The following is a 20,998-nucleotide window of genomic DNA, read 5'->3' on the forward strand; positions in this document are numbered from 1 at the left end:
GTCAGGGCCGCGGCAGCCCCCGCTCCCCCTTTGTCACTGAAGCACAAAGGTCCTCGGCGGCCCGGGGGGACGGGAGCTCCCGCCGCAAAGCGCGGCCCCGCTGACGGGGATCGGGGCAGGTCTGGGCTTTTTTGGGGGAGGTTTAGGGGTTCGGTGGCAGTTTGTTGTGGCTGCTTTTTTGGTTGCTTTGGGGATTTTTTCCCCTTATTTGCTTGAGTCAGCAAAGTTGCATGCGCGGGTGCTTTCGTTTCAGCATCGGCCCACGGGGATCATTTTTGAGGACTTAAAACGCGGTTGTTGGAAAAGCTGCTGGCAGAGAAGCGGCTCGGCAGAGAACTGCAGATCGTAAATGGTCTGCGCACCTCTGAGAGGGGGGAGAGCAGGAGCCGGCAGCCTCCCGGGCCGGCCCCCGCCCCAGGCCGGCAGACCCGAAGCAGGGGGCCGAGCAGGCACAGGCGTTCCCCCGGGGAGGGGGGCAGGCCGCCTTCTCTGAGGTACCGAGCAGCCTAGAGCGCTTCCGCTTTTCAGGGCATTTGTAATGCCAGAGTTCTGGATCAGGCGCTCTCTCCTTTGCCTTGCAGGACTGTGCGTGTCCTTGTACCAGCCCTAGGACAGCACTGCACCTGGGCAGGTGAGACGGCCGGGGAAAGGTTTTAGGGAAAACAGGCAGAATTAGGACTGGATATCTGTTTTGGGGCTGTGGGGGTTTTTTTTGTTGTTTTTTGTTTTCCTTTACATAGGACCAGCTTAGCGCTGTTGGTATTGCCCACCCACGAGTGTCACACACGGCAGGAGCCCCGCTGGCGGCTCCAGAGCTGTTCCCTGAGGACCTCACCGTGTGCTTCGTCGTGGGTGAGACAGCTTCCACGCCTGTGCGGCTCACCGTGTGAGTACGACTGCGGGGCCAGGCGGCACGGCACGGCGACCGGCGCGCAGCGCGGGGCAGCCCCATCTTCAGAGCCGATCGTGCCAAGGAGGCCGCGCCCGGGGCGGGAGCGGGGCCCGCCGCCTCGCGGCTGACAGCGGGGGCGGGCCCAGCGCCTTGACTGACAGCTGGCTTCCCGCGCACCGCGGGGAGGGGGCGAGGCGGAGGCGCCGTGCGCGGTGACGTAGTGCGTGGCGTGCCTCCTCCCTGTGCCGGCCCCTCCCGCCGCTCCCCCGCCGCCGCGCAGACCGTGACCCGCCGGCGCTGCTTCCTCCGCCGCGGCGGCGATGTGACCCCTCCCCGCCCCTCCTCCTCCCCCCCCCCCCCGCCCGCCGCCGGCCGCCGCCGGCAGCCCGCGCAGCGAACATGGCGGAGGTGAGAGCGCGGCGGCGGGGCGGGGGCCTGCCCGGGAACTTGTTGCGCGGGGCCGCGGCCGGGCGGAGCGTCCCACAAGTTAGTTGTGGGGCTGGGGAGGCCGCGCCGGGCCACGGGGAGCCGACCGGCGCCCGCAGCCCCGGCGCTCCAGCCAGCTCCCTTGCGGGGCCTACTGCCCCGGGACGGGGAGCCTGGCTCCGGGCCCGCGGCGGCGGCGATGCGCGGGCGGGACCCGAGCGCGGCCCGGGCGGGCGCCCCGGGCATCTGGAAGCGGTGCCTCTCCGCGGGCGGCAGCGGGAAGGGGTCGTCGGCGGGCAGGGGGCTATGCCTCGGCCGCGGAGCCAAGGCTCTACCGGCGGCAGCCCTCTCGAGGCGGGGAGGAGGCGGGGGAGATGCTGGAGAGGAGCCCTCGGCTCGGCGGGGTTCGGGGCCCGGCTCCGGAGCAGCGGGGGAGAGGGCAGTGGAGCGGGGCCTGTGCCTTCCTCGGGACGGGGTCCATCTTTTTTTTTTTTTTTTTTTTTTTTTTGGGGGGGGGGGGCGCGGGTTGTGGAAAGTGGGGTAGCCTTGATTGCTGCGGCATGGGGAAGTGTGATCTATTCGGGGTGGAGTGATGCTCTTCCTGCCAGCTCTGACCGTCTCTCTCCATCCAAATGTGAAAGATTCGCATCACCCGGGCTTTTCTCAGCGAAGCATCGCTTGAGCATAAGACATGTATTTATTTTCTTTAAATACCTTTCTTGTAGTCCTTGAGACAAAGGGGAATTGCCATCATAGACAGAAGGGCAGCCCTTCCAGTCTCCTGGGGAGGAGACCTTTCTCCTGAAAAAGGGAGAAGGGCTATTCAGGGGAGTTGCAGGACATGGGAAAAGGCTTATTGACCTCTTTTCTTCTGTGGGAGGCAGAGCGAGATACGTGTTTGATTATTGAGGTGTGGATTTGTCCATCCCAATAGGATCTGGAAGAGCAGCTCTTTAGCTTCTTAGGAGGCAAGTTAGGACAGATGAATAGATACTTAATTAAGTTTTCTTCAAATTATGCTAAGATTCCGATCTTAAGGTAATTTGCTGCTTGAACAGTGTTGACAAATGAATTGGAAATGCTTATTTGAAAGGTACGGAATTAAATTTTTTTTTTCTTCTGTGGGACAGGCATTTCTTCCAGCCAGATGAGGAGGGAGTTGGAGGTATGGGGATTAGATAGATGAGGCTCCTTCCCTTGAAATTCCTGAATATGTGTGAATTTTTACTTAAATTTATTCTTTCTCTCCTAAATGACAATTGTAATGAAGTGTTCTTCCTGTTATTGGTACAAAATGTACTAATTTAATCTTAGAAATTAAAAGAATCTGCCTGTCTGTGTTTTTCTGCATCTTGAAGGGCAGAGATTCACAAGTCTGATCCCTGAGTAATTTCTTGGTTGAGAAAATATAGGTGTTGAACTCCTGTGATCTGTAAAGTTGGAGAGACATAGGGGGGCCCATGCTGACCTAGGCATCACAGTATTCAAGATCTTTGTCTCAAGTTTTACTGGTTGCTTGTAAGGTTTAAACACAGCATTATTGTGAAATATTTGTGCTAGCGCTCTTCTGGTGGGAACTAAGTTCGCCATATTGCTAAAGAGCCACAGGCAGTGCGCTGAATTACTTCCTATTCTGTATTGTCACGTACTTATATTGACGTTACAGCAGTGATAGCATTGAGAGTCGTAGGGGATTCATGCTGTAGAGAGCAATAAAAAGTCAGTGAGTTATGGAGGTCAGGCAGCTTTTGTTTTTCACTTTGTGGACGTTGTTCCAACAGGTAAGGCTTTTATTATGTGTTGGTCTTGGTGTTTTACGAAGAAAGAAAGACAGGCTCCCCACCCCCCCCAGCATTTTGCTTTTTTGAAGAAAAGCTAAAATGAATTCTTTGTCCTTTTTTGGCTTCTTTATTCCAGGTTAAGGGGCAGGAGCAGCATAAAAGGGCTGTGCTGTGAAAGCTTTGATCCACCTGTGGGATGAGTTCAGTAGCACAGGAGTGGCAGCAGCCATTCAGGCTTGGCTGACATTTGTTCACAGCCGTTGAATTGTGCAGACAACTGTTTGCATGGCTGCACTGCAATCTGGATTGGGAGACAATCAGAATTAAAAAAAACCCACTTTCTTTCAGTGATTTGATGTAGGAGCAATGTCCGGAATATGATTCCTAGCACAATTTAGGAAATATATTGGGAATAGGATGGGAAGTTTCCTTGGTGCAGGCATTGCCACCCAAGCTCTGGTATTTGCCATCTGCCTAGAGGAACTGAAGATGACTGCTGCTACACAGTGGTGTCCTAGGTATGCTGAAGGAGGAGTGTGTAAGGAAAGTAATCTGCAGCATAATGTGATGTTGAGAGAAGGAAGACTGATAATTCAGGCAGTCCTAGGACGAGCCTGGGACCAGCCTGGGTTTGAAAATGCAGGTGGAAAGTAAAACGGCTGTTGTGCCTCTTGTCCTCTTCTCCGTCCCTCCCCAGTGGTAAATCTTGTCTGGACTCTGCTGAAGGAGTGCACAGGAACTCATCCTTTAGTCTGGAAGGATCCTGAAGTGTTGCATTCTAGAGAACCAGCTAAGTTTCAGTGCTAGAGACACAAACTTCAGAAATAAACAATAGAAATATGAAACTTTTTGAATTTGACAGGAAGGCTTTTCAGACAGGAGCTTTGAGCTTGGTTAGAGAGTCCAGAAAGTGAAACTAAAATAACAAAAAATGACGTTTCAGTTTTGTAGAAGCTTACCAGTTTAAATACAGGACAGACAAAAAACGGATTTTGAATAACCATTAAACTGGTTTTAGATCTGAGATTAATAACCTGTGTTAAGGTTTCATTTTACGTGGAAGCATGCACACGTGATTGGTTTGAGTCCTGATATTCCAACACATTGGAAGATTGTTCTAGTCATAAATTGGAAACATGTCTAACTTAAGATCAGCTCAAGCTTTGTGAATATTACAATATCATGCATTAAGCTGCTTATTTAGTCTTTGTGGTGAAATGAATGCTGATACATACATATTTTCTTCCCAAATAAGAGTATTTTAATGCCTATTGAGAATAAAAGATTTTTGACTGGAAAGCTTGATTAGTAGTTGAAAGAGAATGTTTTTTTGTTTATTCAGCCATTATATTGTTTGAATAAAATGTCAGTGAGAATGAGATGATCTGATTTCAAGAACTTGAAGAGCTGGGGTCAGACTTTTGTGTTGAAAAGATAGGCAGCTAAATACCTATTGTAATTTCCAGAAGTGCTGAATTCCTGCTGTTAGTTTATTTTGTTCCATGATAGGATGCACCGGTCGGGTTGCTACAAGCATTTGAGAGGACACTAAAAAGGCAGAACTAATGGCAAAATGACGAGTGTTTGCATTGTGTGATTTATTATTTTTTTTTTGGCGTGTGGTGGGTTTTTTTGGTATTTTTTTTTAAACTGTCTGAAGAATAAGAGAAGTACTAGGACTGCTGCAGAGTTGTTAAGGACATGTTTGAATCAGGGGAGTTGGGGACATAGTATCCGTGATATCCCTGAAATCAAGCATAGCTTGATTTCAATTTCAAGCTGATTTTAATTATGGGTTGAGGGGGGATGGACAACAACTGGGGTGGTCTAACAGCTCCTAGCTGCCTGAAAGAGGAGATCTAGTATTGCTGCTGCTTTTGTGTAGATGTTTCTGAACTTGTACTGTAGGCTGATACAGCTTGCCAGCTTAGCAGTGCAAACCTTCCTGTGGGGTAACCAGTTGTATCGGCTCATGGAAAGATCCAACAGAGACGAGAGCTGGTATGCGAGGTGGTATGGGGCAGCAGAACCAGATGTGGGGATCAGTGGGAGGATGATGTGTTCCTCCTTCCAAAAAGGTCAGGCTGTGAAATTGTCTCAGCTTCCCCTCAGCCAGTATCCTTGTCTTGTGCTGCTCTGACTCTTGACAGCAGGAAGCTATTCACTGTTACTGTTGCTGAAAAATATGGTCCTGTTTCTCCCAACTCTTGAGCAGGCAGTTGACAGTCTAATGGCAGGTCCTAGCCTTTCACAGATTCATGGAATGGTTTGGGTTGGAAGAGACCCAAGAGACCTCCAAGACCACCCAGTCCCAGCCCTCCCCCCAGCCCAGGCTGCCCCCAGCCCCGTCCAGCCTGGCCTTGAGCCCTGCCAGGGATGAGGCACCCACAGCTGCTCTGGGCAGCCTGTGCCTCACCACCCTCACAGGGAAGAATTTCTTCCTTGGACCTGCCCTAAATCTCCCCTCTTTCAGCCGGAAGCCATTCCCCCTTGCCCTATGGAGACATGCCCATGTGAAAAGCCCCTCCCCAGCTTTCTCGTCAGCCCCTTAGGTGCTGGCAGGTGCTCTAAGGTCTCCCGGAGCCTTCTCTTCCCCAGGCTGAACAGCCCCAGCTCTCAGCCTGCCTGCACAGCAGAGGGGCCCCAGCCCCCTGGTCATCTTCGTGGCCTCCTCTGGACTCGCTCCACCAGGTCCGTGTCCTTCTTAGGTTTCTCATCCCTCGGTGAGGTTATTCAGCTTTCAGACCTGCTGGAATAAGAACTTAAGTTTTTCCTTCCGCAGAGTGAATTTCTGTGGGGTTAAAAATTTGAATTGGCATCCTAAGGTGTCAGGCAGGTATGGGAAGAGGCAGGAGCATTTGGGTCTTGGAGAGGAGCAGGACCACATCTCTTCTGGTGCCAGCGGACAGTTAAACTGACTCAGCCAGATTTCTTTGGGTGCACTTTAATGTCATTTGGATTTCTGAAAATTTAGTTGCTCTTGACTAGAAAACCAGTTTATTAACATTGTGTGGCAGTGCTTGAATAAGTAATCTTTAAATTAAAAATGTTTGGTGAAATTTTCCTTTTTTTCTGAACATTAGGCTTCTTTCAGTTTGAGAGTTTTAAACTTCGTGAATGTAACTGAATTCTAGTTTTCATGTGCAGCTTGAACCAACTTCAGGACACAATGTTTAAGAAATACATGATCTAATAACCATCTCTAATAACCTTTTTTACATTTTTAGTCTTTGTATTTTTATTAAGCTATGCTATTACTTTAAAACAATATGCATAAATGTGTAATAGCCTCTCCTGCAGGAAGCAGTAGTAAAGTTAACATGGTCACTAATGTGGTTGGAAATTGAGATGTTTTAACAGTCAGGGAGGACAGAGCTTTTGAGCAATGTCTGAATACAAAATAAGGTCAACATAGATTAAATCAAGGTATCCTGCTGACTGATCTAAATAATGATTAGAATCAGTGATTCACATCAGTCCATCCTGTTGAGCACAATTATTTTTTTTCCTCACTTGATCTTAGCTTTTACTGTCTTTTTGTTTGTTTGTTTCACTTTGGAGCAGTTTTTGTAGAATACGTCACAGAGGTATCTGTAAACCTATTGTAGATCAGGGAATTCCGTTCTCTCACTTCTTTGGTGAGACTATAAACTCCAAAATGATTGGTTATAGTCACTGATTGTATTCCCTCAGGTTTTCTGATAACTATTGAAGAGAAAACAATAGCATTTAACATTCTGCATTCCTGATCTTGGAAAAGAGATTGTTTTGGTTTGTTTTTTTCCTGTTGTAGTAGAATTGTTTTGTGGACTTCTATGCATGTGGTAAGATATTGATGTTTAAACTTCTTTCTAATACAGTGGAGGGTAGACAGTGGACTTGTTGAAAAGTTCTATTTCTTTTTGAGCTTTTTCCTGGCCAAAAGCCCTAGTCTGTATTAGCATTTCACTACTAATCCATGCATGTCACAGATTGTGTGTAAGAATGTTTTCTTGTGGTGCTTGATATATGACTGTATCTGGTTTCATCTGAAATCTTATGGTGGGATATGGTCACTCCATAGATTTCCACTTTTTTCTTAGCAAGAAGTTGAGGCTGGTGCTGTACTTTGTAATGGAGGTGAACAATAAATAGTTAGAAAATGTCCAGTTGAAAACATGTGCTTCAGGTAAGACAGAGGTGGTATTCTGATCAAGTGCTGTGGCCATGCTTCATAATATTCTTTGAAAATGGAAGTTTTCTTGCTGAACTTCCTCTATCGAGCAGCCTTATCAGTTAGCCTTACAGCATCTGCACTCGTTTCATTTTTCTGGTGACTCAGTCCTAAGCAGGGATGACTACTCTGGGCTGGTGGTTCCTCATTCTAGTCATGTACTCTGCTCAAAGGAGAATGAGAATCAGTTCCACTTTATTGTAAGTATGTTAAGTTGGTGTGTGATTCAGCAGCAGCATGGTCATGAGCCATTGGACAGAACCTGCTTTTACCACCCTGAAACGTGCTGTTTCTTCTCTTGACTTAGAACCCTGAAAAATGTAGCTACGTTTGCTCTTCAGGACATCTTGCAGAGGTCTGTGCTCACCTTGGGTGTGAGTGTTCAGGCTCATGAGGGAGGTAGTCCCTCTAGTCCGGAGATCTAACTACCCTGACAGTCTTACGTCATTGTCATCTGTCTGTCTTGCTGTGTTGTCCCCCTGCACTTCCAAGGTGCTATTTTCTCTTGCTGGAGGCTACTCCTACAGCAAGTGTGGCAGAGAGGAAAGCAGGACAGTGTCACCCGTTGAAAACTTTTAAGTTTGTACAGTTTTGCTTTGGGTGCACCTTTGCTTTGTTGCACCTGCTGTGGTGTGATAACCTCTGACAGAAGTGTGGAGCAGATAGCAGGCTGGAGAAAGTTAAATCGCCTCAGGGAGAGTCATTGCCTGACACCCTTCAGCCTTCTGTGTTCCCATGAAGCTTTTTTTTTTATAAGTAGCAGCTGCTGCTTTTGTTAGAGGTGCAGCTGAAATACCTATTTAAGAATTTCTGCTGGTATTTACAATATTGAAGATGTCCCCAGGTAATACAGTGACTTCACTGGCAAAACTGACTTGAAAAGGCTACTTAAGAAACGCTACAGTTTGCTTCCCCTGAGGTGTGCCGCTGCAGATTTCAGGAGCCATGTTGCAAACCAAGTGTCTGAAAGATCCACATTGACAATATCCCCTGTGAAATACTGACAGTATCATCTGCTTCCCCTTTCCAGTCTTTTTGTGGTGAAGAGATTCAGGTGGATTGATACAGGACTGAGTCAGCTGCATTAAAACCCAACCTGTGCTGTGATTCTTGCTAGTTAGGCACGCTGAAACTCATCAGGCAGCTTCTTCAGGAAAACCTAACCTGCATTTTTTAGTTTGTTGGTGGGGGTGTGTGTGTTAGATTTTATTACATAATAATAAACAGAAGCAGACCTTACCTAATATTCTTCTCAGAAGAGGCAGACAGAGAGAGGAAAGTGAGCTTATTTATAAGTAGTTTTTCAGGGCTACCTGCAAAACCTCAAAACTTGGATTATGAGATAATTCGGAGTGGAAAGGACCTCAGGAGGTCTCTGGTCCAACCTTCTGCTCGTGGCAGGCTCTGTCCTGAGTTCTGACCAGCTTGCTCAAGGCTGCTTCCAGTCTGGTCTTGAAAACCTCCAAGGAAAGAGACTGGTCAACCTGTTGTAATGTTTGGCTGTCCTGAGGGAGGGCAGTCATCTTTGTAAGAGTGAAGTCTAGGAAGGGAGTGGCCAAGTCGGGGACCTTTACTAAGGTGATTGGTTCAAGGCTTAGATACACATTTGACATCAGGTGCAATGTTTCAACTCACAGATCTTTGTGTTCTGGAAGGACAAGAATTTTCTCATTTAGCAACCAAACTAAAAAAAAAACCCACCTAAAAATCCATGTATATAAGTTTCCATTTCATGTGCAGAAGGGCTTGGATGTTGCTGTAGTTTTGGCTGTAGAAGTGTTCACATGTGAAACTATTAAATAAGGGTCAGCCGTATTTTTTTTCTTGTTTTGATATATTGCTCATTTCTTCCCAAGGTAAAAATGAGGCAAACCATTCTCTGACACTTGAGTTATTTTGTTATACAACACGGGGAGACAGGATCAGGCTGGAACTGTCAGCCTTCCACTGAAATACCTGTTCGTGAAGAGACATGTGTTCCCTCTTGAGTAAAGGATGTTCTTCACCATTTTAACTAGTCGTTTTCTCTAGGCCATCGTCATTTAGCTTAGCTCATTGGAGAGTTTATTAAATGGCTGCCACAGTCACTTCTTAAGACAGCAGCAGTTTGGGCGTGGGTCTTACCACTTTTTAGCTGGTGAGCTCCTGTTCTCAGTTTGAACTGTAGGGTTAGTGTCTAAACCATGTGTATGCGAAACTTCAGTTTTCATGTGATCTTTGAACATTATTTGTGTAACTGTATATCTGCGTTTTGGGAACAAATGTGAGTTGTTATGAACACAGATCAGTATTTTTCTTCTAATTAGTCTGCTTAGTGAAATGTAGCTTTAGTGGTGTTGAAGCCACATGCATGTATACTTGTGAGGTAATTGCATGTACCCTCTACCCACTGCTCATGCTTCATTCTTTGTGGTGTTATATAATAGGCAATGCTGCTGCATTTTAAGGTTTGGTTGCCGGTTTAATATTAAAGTTTTCTGTGCCTCAAATGTTGCTAAAACTAGATGCTGCAGTTACCAAAAGTTGCCAAAAAACCCAAAGCAGTTAACTGTGGTATTTTCCTGTAGCAGAGCAAAAAAGACCTGAGCATCTACTTAATTCGTCACTTTTATTGCCATCAATATAGACAAAAGTTAATTTTAGTTTTTAACTGTTTTATGTAACACTTAAAGAGCTATTAAAGATAATTGTGTAAACTTGAACAGAATGTATTTGTCACTGTCTTGTAGAGACTGCAGATACAGCTAATGTTAAGATGTTTTGTTACTAATCGATTATATTAAACAGCATGGAAGATATTAGCAAATACAGAAGTAGCTTTTGGGCAGAAGGGAGACTGCATAGTGTCCGGTCAGTTCCATTCAAGTATTTCTTTACAGGCTGTAGGAGAAATGTAAGAAGTGAAAACTCAGTGCATTACTTCCACAGGTTTCACGTTTTGGCGTACTCCGTTCTCATCCAAGCAGCTATGAAGCATCGGAATAAGACACACAAGAATTTCCTGCCAGTGTGCAGAAACGGGCACTGCCTGGAAGCATGCTTCTACTTCTGAAATAGTGAATTCAAAAATAAACTGTGCAAAACTGATGTCTCCAGAAGGCTGTTTGCATTAAATAAACCTGTCATGCTGCCAATTCAGGTTTTCTTCTGCCATTTAACTTCCATCACAAATTATAGTAATACAGACCTCCCAAAGTCCGGTGAGCTTTTTGTTGTCAGGGTAACACTGTAGATCTAGGTTTTTTCTGTCTGACATGTGTCTGCTAGGTTCATCATTTGACAGTCCAACGGTGTCTGAAAGAGGCTGGCCAACTTCAGTTCCATTTATTCCCATGTCCATACACTGGAGAATGTATTGGTTATGATCTTTTGGCTCATAGTTCTGCAAGTGTCACTAACCTTCTGAAAACAACTACTCTGCATGTCTTTCCATAGGCTCCTAAAAATACACATGGAATAAAAAGCGACAGATTATTTTAGTGCCACCCAAGCCTAATGTTTTGTTGCACAGTGTCTTTTCTCTTTCTCTTTACCATGTTTGCATTCTTCATATCTCAGAGCTGGTATTTCCTTCAAGTTGCTTATCTGGAGCATTAACAAATGTGCTTAATGGTGTATCCATACAGCAGGACTCCTTTAGCCACTTGAGTCTTTTCTCACTGTCCGTGAGTTAGGAGTTTTTCAATGACTTTTCATTCTTTTGGACCCACAACAAACACTTGCTGTTATCTTTTCTGACGGTGCTGTGCACAGAACATGTTGAGTGTGTCAGCCTGTATATTTTAAGTATCCCATAGCTTTTCTCTGCTGGGCCTTGGATACCGTTACCTTTTTATAGGTAGCAGCTCTTTGTTCCCGTGAGTGCCCTTGAGGCAAAAAAGTGCTTTGTACTTCTTTGGGAATTGCTGCAGCAGAAAATGAAAAGCCACCGAAGTACAGGGGTATCCTTTTCCACAGGAATTCCTGTTATATTGACATACCATAGCTTAGGACTTAAGATCTGATGATACCAATGTAGCCATATGATCTTTAACTACTGCCAGGAGATTTTCATAAGCAGATGCCCTCAAAGCCATCTGTTCTACCCTGTCCAGTGTCACGATCACTTGGAGGCAAGGAAATAGGACTGAATTATCAAACATCACCATAATTGTCTTGAAACAAGTCATTAATCATAGGATGCTCTTTCACCTTGTGTAATGCTGACAGCTTGTCGTTGAAGGGGTTATTCCTCGTCTCTTGCTGCACACCCTTCTTGTGTCTAGCTTCAGACTTGTGCCCTAGATTGTTTGCGGCATGTCTGGCAATTGCAAAGGCCCAAGATGAAGTACTTTGGCTCACTGATAGGGTAGAAAACTGGCGTTAGCTTTCTTTGAGATTGGTTTGCTGAACCAGCGCATGCTGCAGCTTCCCAATTGCTGGACCTGGCACAAGTGGTAGAGGCACATGGAGTGGTGGGAAGAGGTCAGACTACTACTTTTGGCAGCAGCTGGCCATTAATATAGATGAGATGTAATGTGACACTGCATCTAGCTAGAAATAGAAGGCAGAAAATGATTGACAGTGCATCACTTAGACTAGAAACGTATGAAATGCAGAGAAATCCACTAACTAGGACAGACTAGGTAGATATGGTAGGCAAAGCTTAGAAGAAAAGAATAGAGACCCAGAGGCTGTTCTTCTAAAAGCTGCCTGTGAAGTCTGTGGCAGAGAATGAACTAGAACCTCTCAAGGGATGTAGGCATTCTGTCAGGTAGCCTGAAATGGACTTAATGTTTCCAGAGGCGGTTGGGTTTTTGCAGATTTTCTGGTTGGGGGTTGTGTGGTTTTTTACTTCCATAGACTAGAACCATACTGGCTATATATTTTGGAGTTGTTGAAAAGTCATGGGAGTCATTCTGAATTCTAGAGGCATTGCAGTATTTTAGCAATGCTTTTGAAGCTGTGGAGGAGATGATTGCTTTAGCAGTGTTTCAGCCTATAGGGAAGGCCATTTGCTTGCTTGAGCTGTCATGCCTACTCCATACTATTTCAGAATACTGAAAGCTGAATTTTGTTTCTTGAAGCATGCTTGACTTCTATGAGATGGTTTTATGCCCCACTATGGTTTTGTGTCTACTCTCAACAGGAAAATGCTTCATTGTGGTAAGCTTCATTACAATATATATTGGAGCATTTAGTTGTAGAATTGTTGGAGTTGGAAGGGACATCTGGAGATAATCAAGACTAACCCGTTGCTCGGAGCTGGGAGCGAGAGGAGGTTGCCCAGGACCTTTGTCAGTCTGGTTTTGTATACCTCCAGTGCAAACACGGCAACCTCTTGGGGCAACGTGTTCCTGTGTTTCATCACTTACAGTGAAAAAAGCTTTTCCTTATGTTTAAATGTATTCTAGTTTGTGCCCATTAAATCCTGTCACTGGTTGCCATTGAGAAGGGACTGGCTCAGTCTTCTGTACAGCCTTTTCTTCAGATATTTGTGCACGTGGATCAGATCCTCCTGAGCCATCTCTTACCCAGGCTGAACAGGCCAGGCTCTCAGCCTTTTGTCCTGTCGTAGATGATCCAGTCCCTCAGTCGCTTTTTGTGGCCCCTTGCTGGAGCTGCTTCATTCTGTCCCATGTCTCTCTTGAAATTGGAGAGCCCAGCACTGGGCATATAGCTCTGAGGGTAAGGTCCTGGTGGACGCCAAGTTGGTTGTAAGCCAGCCATGTGCTACTGGGGCATAGTCGTCCCCCAGCACCCTGGGCTGCGTTCGGAGCACTGCCAGCGGGTCGAGGGGGTGATCCTGCCCCTCTGCTCGGCCCTGGGGAGGCACGTGTGGAGTGCTGGGTCCAGGGCTGGGCTCCCCAGGACAAGGGACACATGGATGGACTTGGGTGAGTCCAGCAAAGGCCACAGAGATGCCTGAGGGTCTGGGGCACCTGAGATGTGAGGCAGGGCTGGGAGAGCTGCTCAGCCTGGAGAGGAGGGGGCTCAGGGGGGTCTTATCCTTGGGTATAGGTGTCTGATGTGGGAGTAGAGATGAGGGAGCCAGACTCCTCTCAGTGGTGCCCAGGGAGCAGGACAAAGGGCAGTGGGCTTATGTTGAAAATCAGGAAATTACAGTTAAACATAAGAAAAACCTTTTATTTTAAGGGTGATGAGAAACTAGATCAGGTTGTCCAGGGAGGCTGGTGAGTCACCATCCTTGGGGATAGATAAAACATTGCTGGATGAGATTCTGAGCAGCCCGTTATAGGTGCGTGTTGTACTAGGAGGTGATTCCCTTACAGGTGAAGGACTTTGTCTTTCTCTGTTGAACTTCATGACGTTCCTGCTGGCCTGTTTCTGCAGCCTGTTGAGACCCCTCTGGCAGTGTATCCAGAGCAGCTGTGGGTGCCCCATCCCTGGCAGGGCTCAAGGCCAGGCTGGACGGGGCTGGGAGCAGCCTGGGCTGGGGGGAGGGGTCCGTGCCAGTGGCAGGGGGTTGGCACTAGGTGATCTTTAAGGTCCCTTCCAACCCAAAACATTCTACGATTCTGTGATCCACCACTCCTAATGTATCAGCTGTAAACACACTGAGAATATGCTCTGTCCTGTTGTCCAGGTCCCTAATGGAGATGTTGGACAGCCTCTGCCCCCTGCCACTGACCTCTAGGTGGACTTTGCCATTTATCGCAACCCTTTGAGCTGGGCTGTTCAGCCCGTTTTCCATCCACACCCCTGTTTGTCCAGGCTTACTTCATTGATTTGTCTGTGAGGATGTTATGGGGGATGGCATGGAAAGCCTTGCTGAAGTGAAGACAAGTAGCATTCCCTGCACTCCCTTCATCCACCATGCCAGTCTTCTCATCGAGGAAGGCCCTTGGGCTGGTCAGGCTTATTTCCCTTTTGTAAATCCATGCTGGCTGCTCCCTTCGCCTCCTTCATGTCTGCTCCATCACCTGCCTGGGTGGGGTGAGGCTATCTAGCCAGTGGTTCTCTGGATCTTTGTCTTTGAAGATGGGAATGATGCCTTTTCCATCCTGAAAACTTGTAAAGGGTAGTAAACTTCAAGTAGGAACTGAAACAACAGGCTCTGACACTTATATATTTATATATAAGTCACATAAAAATCTGTGTACGTGTACCCATGCAAAATTTATATGAATCCAAAGGATGCTGCATGGCTTCAGGGCAGAGGTTAGAGCGGACCCTGTTCTGCTTATTGAGGATTTCAACATAGGGAACTTGCTCTTCTGAACTGAGGTGGGGATTTGGTTGTTCCCCTTTACACAAGGCTCACAGACCCAGAGGCCTCCTGCAGGTCTTTCTGGCTGTTGGCAAATCCTTAACAGTGGCTGTGCTTTTGGGGTTGGCTGGTTACCCCCCGCCCCCAGGGCTGCTGCCATTAGACCATGCTGGGTTCTGTTTGCTTGAACTTGTGTTATCCTTAACTCATGGTACAGTGAATGCTACTTTTCCTGCAGAAGACCTACCCTGTCTGGTGGTGCTGTAAAGAAAGCAGTGTTTCAGCTATTTTTCTTTTCCACAAGTGTTCTTGTGCTTTGAATCACAATTATTTTTCCAGACATGAGCATAATTATACTATGAGCCTCTTCTCCCTGACCATCCTGATTTCTTCAGTTTTGGAGCTACAGCTCCTTGATGCTCCTGTTATCCCTGGTGTATGTGCTCTTTTTCTTCTTCCTTCCTTCCTTTCTGACCTGAGGCCTTTCCTCAGAACTTTCCTTCCCAGCTTGGGGCTGGGGTAGAGCAGGTGAATCGGTAGGGAGAGGCCCCACCTGCGCCATGCGTGGGCCAGCCAGAATTCCGCAGCAGATTGCCACCGCAAAGCCGAGACCAGCACATTTGATCTATAAATGCATAAACTCCTTCCCAGCTGACACCTCCCTCCCTTGAAATACCCGTATTACGTAAAAAAACAGCTGGGGAGGTGGAGGGTGGTTCTTTAGCCTTAACAGTAACGTTAGTACTAGGTTAAAGAGAAACTGGCCATGAGTAAGTGCAGGTTGTCTCCTGGAAAGAGTTTGGGGTTTTGTCAGCAGGAGTGTTAGCTTGTGTAAAAGCCTTCCAATGCGATGCGTTTTAATGGTGCGGCAGAAAGAACAGTTTTAAGATGGCATTTGCAGAATGTATTGCTCACTAAGTAATATGTTTTATCGCTCAGAACAGATTATCTTCAGGGCTTTTTAGGATGTCAGATCCAGCGCTCTGTTCCTATGAGGGCAGAGTCATTTCTGGAATAATCTTTCCTCATAAGTCAGGGGATAATTTTTTCTTACCTTTACCAGCCTTGGTTCTCCTTTCCTTTTTCCATCTCAGAGCCTCTCGGTGTTCACAAGTCACTTGATTTTAGTGAGAGCAGTCTACCTTGGTTACTGTCATTTGGATGCAAAGGATACTGTACTCTGCCCTTCTGCACACTCCACTGATACCACCATTCTAGGTCAGTACTGCTTGAAAAGGGGACCCTGGGGTTCTGGGGACCCTTGCCTGAGGATAGGGTCTCCACAGCTTGCTTCCTGGTCCAGGTTGAGGCTGGATGTGTTTGCAAGGGACTCTGTACCCTGGCAGGGGCTGCCATGGAACGAGGATGGGAAAGCTGCACCTCTGCACAACCCATGGACCAAACTGCAGCATTTCTGTGCTGCCTGGGAATGGCTTACTGTTGCTGGTTCGCTTTCACTAGGTTGTTGTGGCTAATAGGAACAGTTTAGCTTCAGTTATATTTCTGCTATGACCTCTTTGGGTGACGAAGGTTCCTCTTGCTGCTAGTGGTGGCTATAATCTGCATTTGCAATACTCATTTCTTTCATATTTGTTATGAGAGCATTATTAAGGAAGGCTCTATTTTAAAACTTTCTAAGATACTTCTTACTGATGTTTGTCTTTTTTTTTCCTTGCACTGAACATGCAGTATTGTCTCCCTTATTCACGGTATTGTCTCCCAGAAATAAACTGTTTGAATTTGTTTGATTTCCCACCTGTGATTGCTGCAATGAATATGCTCAGACTTTGTTAGTTCGCACTAACAGTCTCGTATTACATATTATGATTTACCCAGCGTTGCAAGTTTATCAGACAAACAAAACACACCAAGTAGAGTGTAGTCATTGCTTGATACTCAGTTTTAGCTCAGAATATGCTAGTATTACTGTACACTGGAATTTGCTAAGGTAATCTTTGCAAAGAAAGGTTTTTAAACTGTAGTCATCAGCGAAACTTCCTACAGCATTGTGCAACATTTTGCTAAAATGTTTTTAGTGCTTACCCGCTTAACGTGAGTTTCAGTCTACTTAATTGTGCAAATAGGATTACTCTTGGCTTTTTTGTGCAGTACTGCCTTTTAAAGCTAACACTGCCTAAAAAGTGATTTCTTGCAAGTCAGCAGTGGTACTGCACATAAACTAAAAATATATTTGGATGTTATAAGTATGGAAAAATAGACTGTAGTGTCTCCACCTGAAGACAGTATATATATTCTATAGTTTCTTTAGGCTGTACGATGTTAGGAGAGAAAGGCTTCTTGTCTATTGTATCTTCTATCCACTCTTCAGGTAAATATTCAAGATGTGTTTTTACTTCTACATACTGCTTTCTGCTTCACACAGGCAAATATATTTTGAGTTTTCATTTGTACATTGTAGACTGTTGCAAAATGTGGGCAGACATGTAAGTGACTTCTGGTCATTGATTCCTAAAAAGGTGTATTTCCTCTCACTTTGAAAAGCTGCTAATATAAAATAACCTTATAATTACATGGAGTATTTTAAATTTTAATTTTTGCTTCACTACATAGCTAGGCCAGGTGTTTGAGTGGAAGTGGCTTGTGCAAGTTACTGCTTCGCCTTATGAGATGAAGTTAAGGAGAAGGAAAATGCTTTAGAAAATCTTGGTATAATAGTACAAGTTTTTACTTGAGTTTAAATTTACCAGTTCCTAATATAGTATCTTGTTTTAATTTTGCATACAGTTCTGGGTATACAGATTTTTCAGTTTAGTAGGAGTACAATCTAAGTACAGTATTGTGGATACACACAAGTATCGATCATGAATGTGGAAATCGGAAGTTTTCCAAATTATTTCTTGGCCAAATGCAGGCAGTTTTTTCTGTAGACAGCATTATATATGATGTAATATATCAATATCCGTGCTAGCAAACTTTGCAGAAGGTGGCAGGGAAAAGGGTACTGCAGTTCTCTGAATTAAAAAGTCAGTCTTACTAACTTACAAACTTACTAACTTTGAAGAAAACCCAATTTGATTAGGTGTGTACCTGAAAATAATTGAAACATTTGCTTGAATTTTCAAAACAAATGAGGTTTGCATTCTGACTTGCAAATTTCATCCCAGGAGGTTAAATATTGGTGAAGTTAAAAGCAAGGGAAAGCAGAATTTTATGAATGATGACGTTTGTTTGTTCTGTTTATAAATGTAAGGTTACCAATCTGGTAGGCCAAATCTGTTACATAAAGATTGTTGTGGAAGTCTCTTCTCCCTCCCCACCCCCGGCCCCCGTATTTCAAAAAATGTATTTGTTTGTAGTCTGATCATATTAATTTTTGATATAAATGTACTTGGGAAGAAAGTTTGGCTTGCAAAATAATTTTTGTTGGTTTTTTATGTTCCTCACAGCTGGGTTAGAGGTTAAAATTAAATTGCTTTTTCCTTTTGTTCTTTGGTGAATTCTCATGGTGATTTGTGATTACTAAAGGTGTCTACCTTAATTTAAATAGAACTGGGAATTTGTGTATTGCATAGCATGCGGTTTCAAATAGGAAGAGTGAATTCACTTAAACTGTGCTCCAGTGTCAATGTTATCTGGCATATACCTTGGTTGTGGAAAAGGGGGTTCAGTACATGGCATCAGGTCAGGGCTGGATCTGTTAGAGCTAACCTATCACTACTGTTAGTTTTGGGGTTTTTATCAGCATAAAGGAAGAATTCGAAATGAGCAGATAGAGATGGAGAGAAAGTAGCTTTGCCCCGTCTGGCAATAGCACCAATTTATGCCATACTAAGCTGATTGTGGAATTTTAATACTATTTTAAGAATTAATTGTTTTGTTTTATTTTATACCTTCATTGGCTCAATTATTGCATCACAAAATGGGCAGTTCTTCCAATTGTTCTTTCTGAAATAGTGCAACAATATTGATACATAAAGGAGACAATTAATACTATTTACCTTAAATTGCTTCAGCATGTTGTTCTGTGTTTGTAAATATATTATTTGCAGTGACTGCTTTGTATCAAATGGATTATTGAGTTGAGTTTGTTCACGTTCAACATAGAAAAAATAATTTCCTGTGTTTTCTTTTTTAGCCTTCTGTTGAGTCTTCAAGCCCAGGTAAATATTTTTAATATTTCTTAAACTTGTGAGGGAAGTGGGCATCTTCCAAAAACTATTTTTGCTGGTCTCTTCCAGTTAGTAAACTAAGGATATAATTTGATGAATAGGTTGGTGGCAGTACTGGTTTAAGTAGTCACTACTTTCTTCCAGTCTGCACCAGCACCAAGTTTCTAAGTGGGGAAATAAGATTCTTGACTTTGCAAAAGCTGCACAAACACATGTTCAGGAATGCTGATGTCGTAAGGGGCACAATGTGAGCAAGTGCTGGGGGATGGAAGAGGCTAGTACCCCCAGCAATATGGTTGCCATCCCTCTAGGCATGGCTACCTGTTGGTGTTAGAGTTAAAATACAGAGTCAAAAGTTCAGGCACTGTGTGCTCTCAATTTGTAGATGTACCATTGCTTTATGGTTTTATGCGTAATAGAATTAAGAACAAAAGCAGCAAGAGAAGCAGTATTTTTTTACCTCATTGGATTACTAAAAATGAGGAGTTTCATGATTTCTGTTTTTAAAGCTGGTTATTTTCTGATATGCCACTATCCCAGAGCTACTGGCTATCTAGTAGTCAGCCTAAGTGTGAATCATGAATATCCAGAGGTTTTTTGTTCACTTTGGTACCACCGTACTTAGCGTTATTTATTTCCAAGGTTTTTGGCATCCTACTAGTGGAAAAGCTTTCCAGTACTTACTTTAGCTGGACTGCCATTGTCTCTTGAGGTCTTATTTCTTTCAGAAAAGCAATCAATTGCTTTAACACTTCAAACTACAACGTATAGTTAACCCTTACAGTCAACTCCTCCCTCTTGCACCCTTAGTGTGGGTATCCTCCTCAAGCTTTGGAAAACGAAACTTGAATTGTCCACAGAGACAAGAGGAAAAATGTTAGCAGGGTTAAAATTAGAAATCGGGTATTGCTGTACTACATAAAAATGCTGCATCTGCCAAACCATTCATCCATTCATTTATTTTTCATTGTCACAAAATATAACCAGACTTCTCTACAAAGAACTGTGGAAAAAAAGGCATGGGGAAAAATAACTAAGGATTCTGTATCATAAATGAAATGTGTGTAACTGTGAAGCTTACTTCAAATGTAAATTTTTGAAAAGTCATTAGACTGTCTTTGTAGCTGTAGACAAGAAAGCTTCCAAAGTATAAAGGAGACAGGAGTCTTGAGTTTGTATTTTATGAGTATTTCTGCTCCCAGTAGAGCTCTTGATTCAGACAGACTTTTGAAGACTTAATTTTTAAATAATCATAAGCTGAACATTTTACAGACATTTAACTAGGGGCTTGATGTCCAGATACATAGTACTTTGAGAACTGGCTGGTTAAACAGTGTCTCCTGGTTCTTTTTTCCGTGACCTCTTACTACCCAAAGGGCAGCTTTCACTGTCCTCTGAATAATGAGATTGGCTTTCCCTAAGATAAATGATAGAGGGTTTTTGAAGATATTTTAATTTCTGAGTGTAAGCTGAGTATTAAAATGTCACCAAAATAAAAATTTAAACTTTGCGAGGCCATGATCTAACTAAAAACATTCTTTAAAATGTTTTCTATCAGGAGGTTCAGCAACATCTGATGACCATGAATTTGATCCATCAGCTGATATGCTGGTGCATGACTTTGATGATGAACGGACATTAGAAGAGGAGGAAATGATGGAAAGAGAAACAAACTTCAGTTCTGAAATAGAGGATCTTAACAGGGTAGGTAGCCTTAAGTAGTCATAAAACATAACCACAGCCCACAGTCTCACACAAAACATATGCAGATTTTTTCCCCCTATATTTGGAATTAAAAAAAACCACAACCCAGTAATAGGTAAATAATATAGATGGGGGAGAGCAGCTGAACTAAATTTGCAGTTCTCAAAAGTTGGGGAAAGGAAACTGGTACATAAATACTTAATAATGTATAACGCTGTGCTTGTTTAGTTTCTTTTTGCATATATGTGCTGGTATAAGATTTGCATTTTAGAACTAATACAAGTTAAAGTACACTCTGACTAAACTTGTATATTCCAGTGTTATGATTTTCTAACACACTTGCACTTTATTGGTGCGTATCGATTTTGATTTTTTTAAAAAAATCTCATAATTTTAAAATTTTTTGCCTTTTGACACAAACATTTGTATAATACTTCAGCGGAGCATATAGGAGTATCTTCATTGTTAAGGTAGAGGAATTGGAGATGCAGATGAACTGACTGGCTCATAGCAAAGAGCTGTCAGCAGAGCTGGGGACTAGAACTCACAATTGTTAATAGTGATAAATCTTAAAACATGTATCATCTGAAATAATTGCATATAAGATTTATTTGGCAGTTTGAGGTTATGCTGTCACTTACG

The 20,998-nt window shown here is 44.1% G+C and overlaps 1 protein-coding gene across 8 annotated transcripts in view; it reads left to right on the top strand.

Annotated features, from left to right (window-relative positions):
• The first annotated feature begins 34 nt into the window (after window positions 1–34).
• MIER1 (MIER1 transcriptional regulator) overlaps window positions 35–20,998 on the top strand; it is a 43,920-nt gene continuing 22,956 nt past the window's right edge. For 2 of the 8 annotated variants that reach the window (XM_040611184.1, XM_040611185.1), the window contains exons 1-3: window positions 1,191–1,300; window positions 18,619–18,643; window positions 20,211–20,356. In XM_040611184.1, coding sequence (XP_040467118.1) covers window positions 1,292–1,300; window positions 18,619–18,643; window positions 20,211–20,356 — 180 coding nt within the window. In that variant the 5' untranslated portion in view covers window positions 1,191–1,291. Of the gene's footprint in view, window positions 887–1,190; window positions 1,301–18,618; window positions 18,644–20,210; window positions 20,357–20,998 lie in introns of those variants that run through there. The other 6 variants (XM_040611186.1, XM_040611188.1, XM_040611190.1 and 3 more) reach the window with 6 other exon arrangements.

The sequence above is a fragment of the Falco naumanni genome, chromosome 11 (genome assembly GCF_017639655.2).
Source record: "Falco naumanni isolate bFalNau1 chromosome 11, bFalNau1.pat, whole genome shotgun sequence".
Lineage (NCBI taxonomy): Eukaryota > Metazoa > Chordata > Aves > Falconiformes > Falconidae > Falco > Falco naumanni.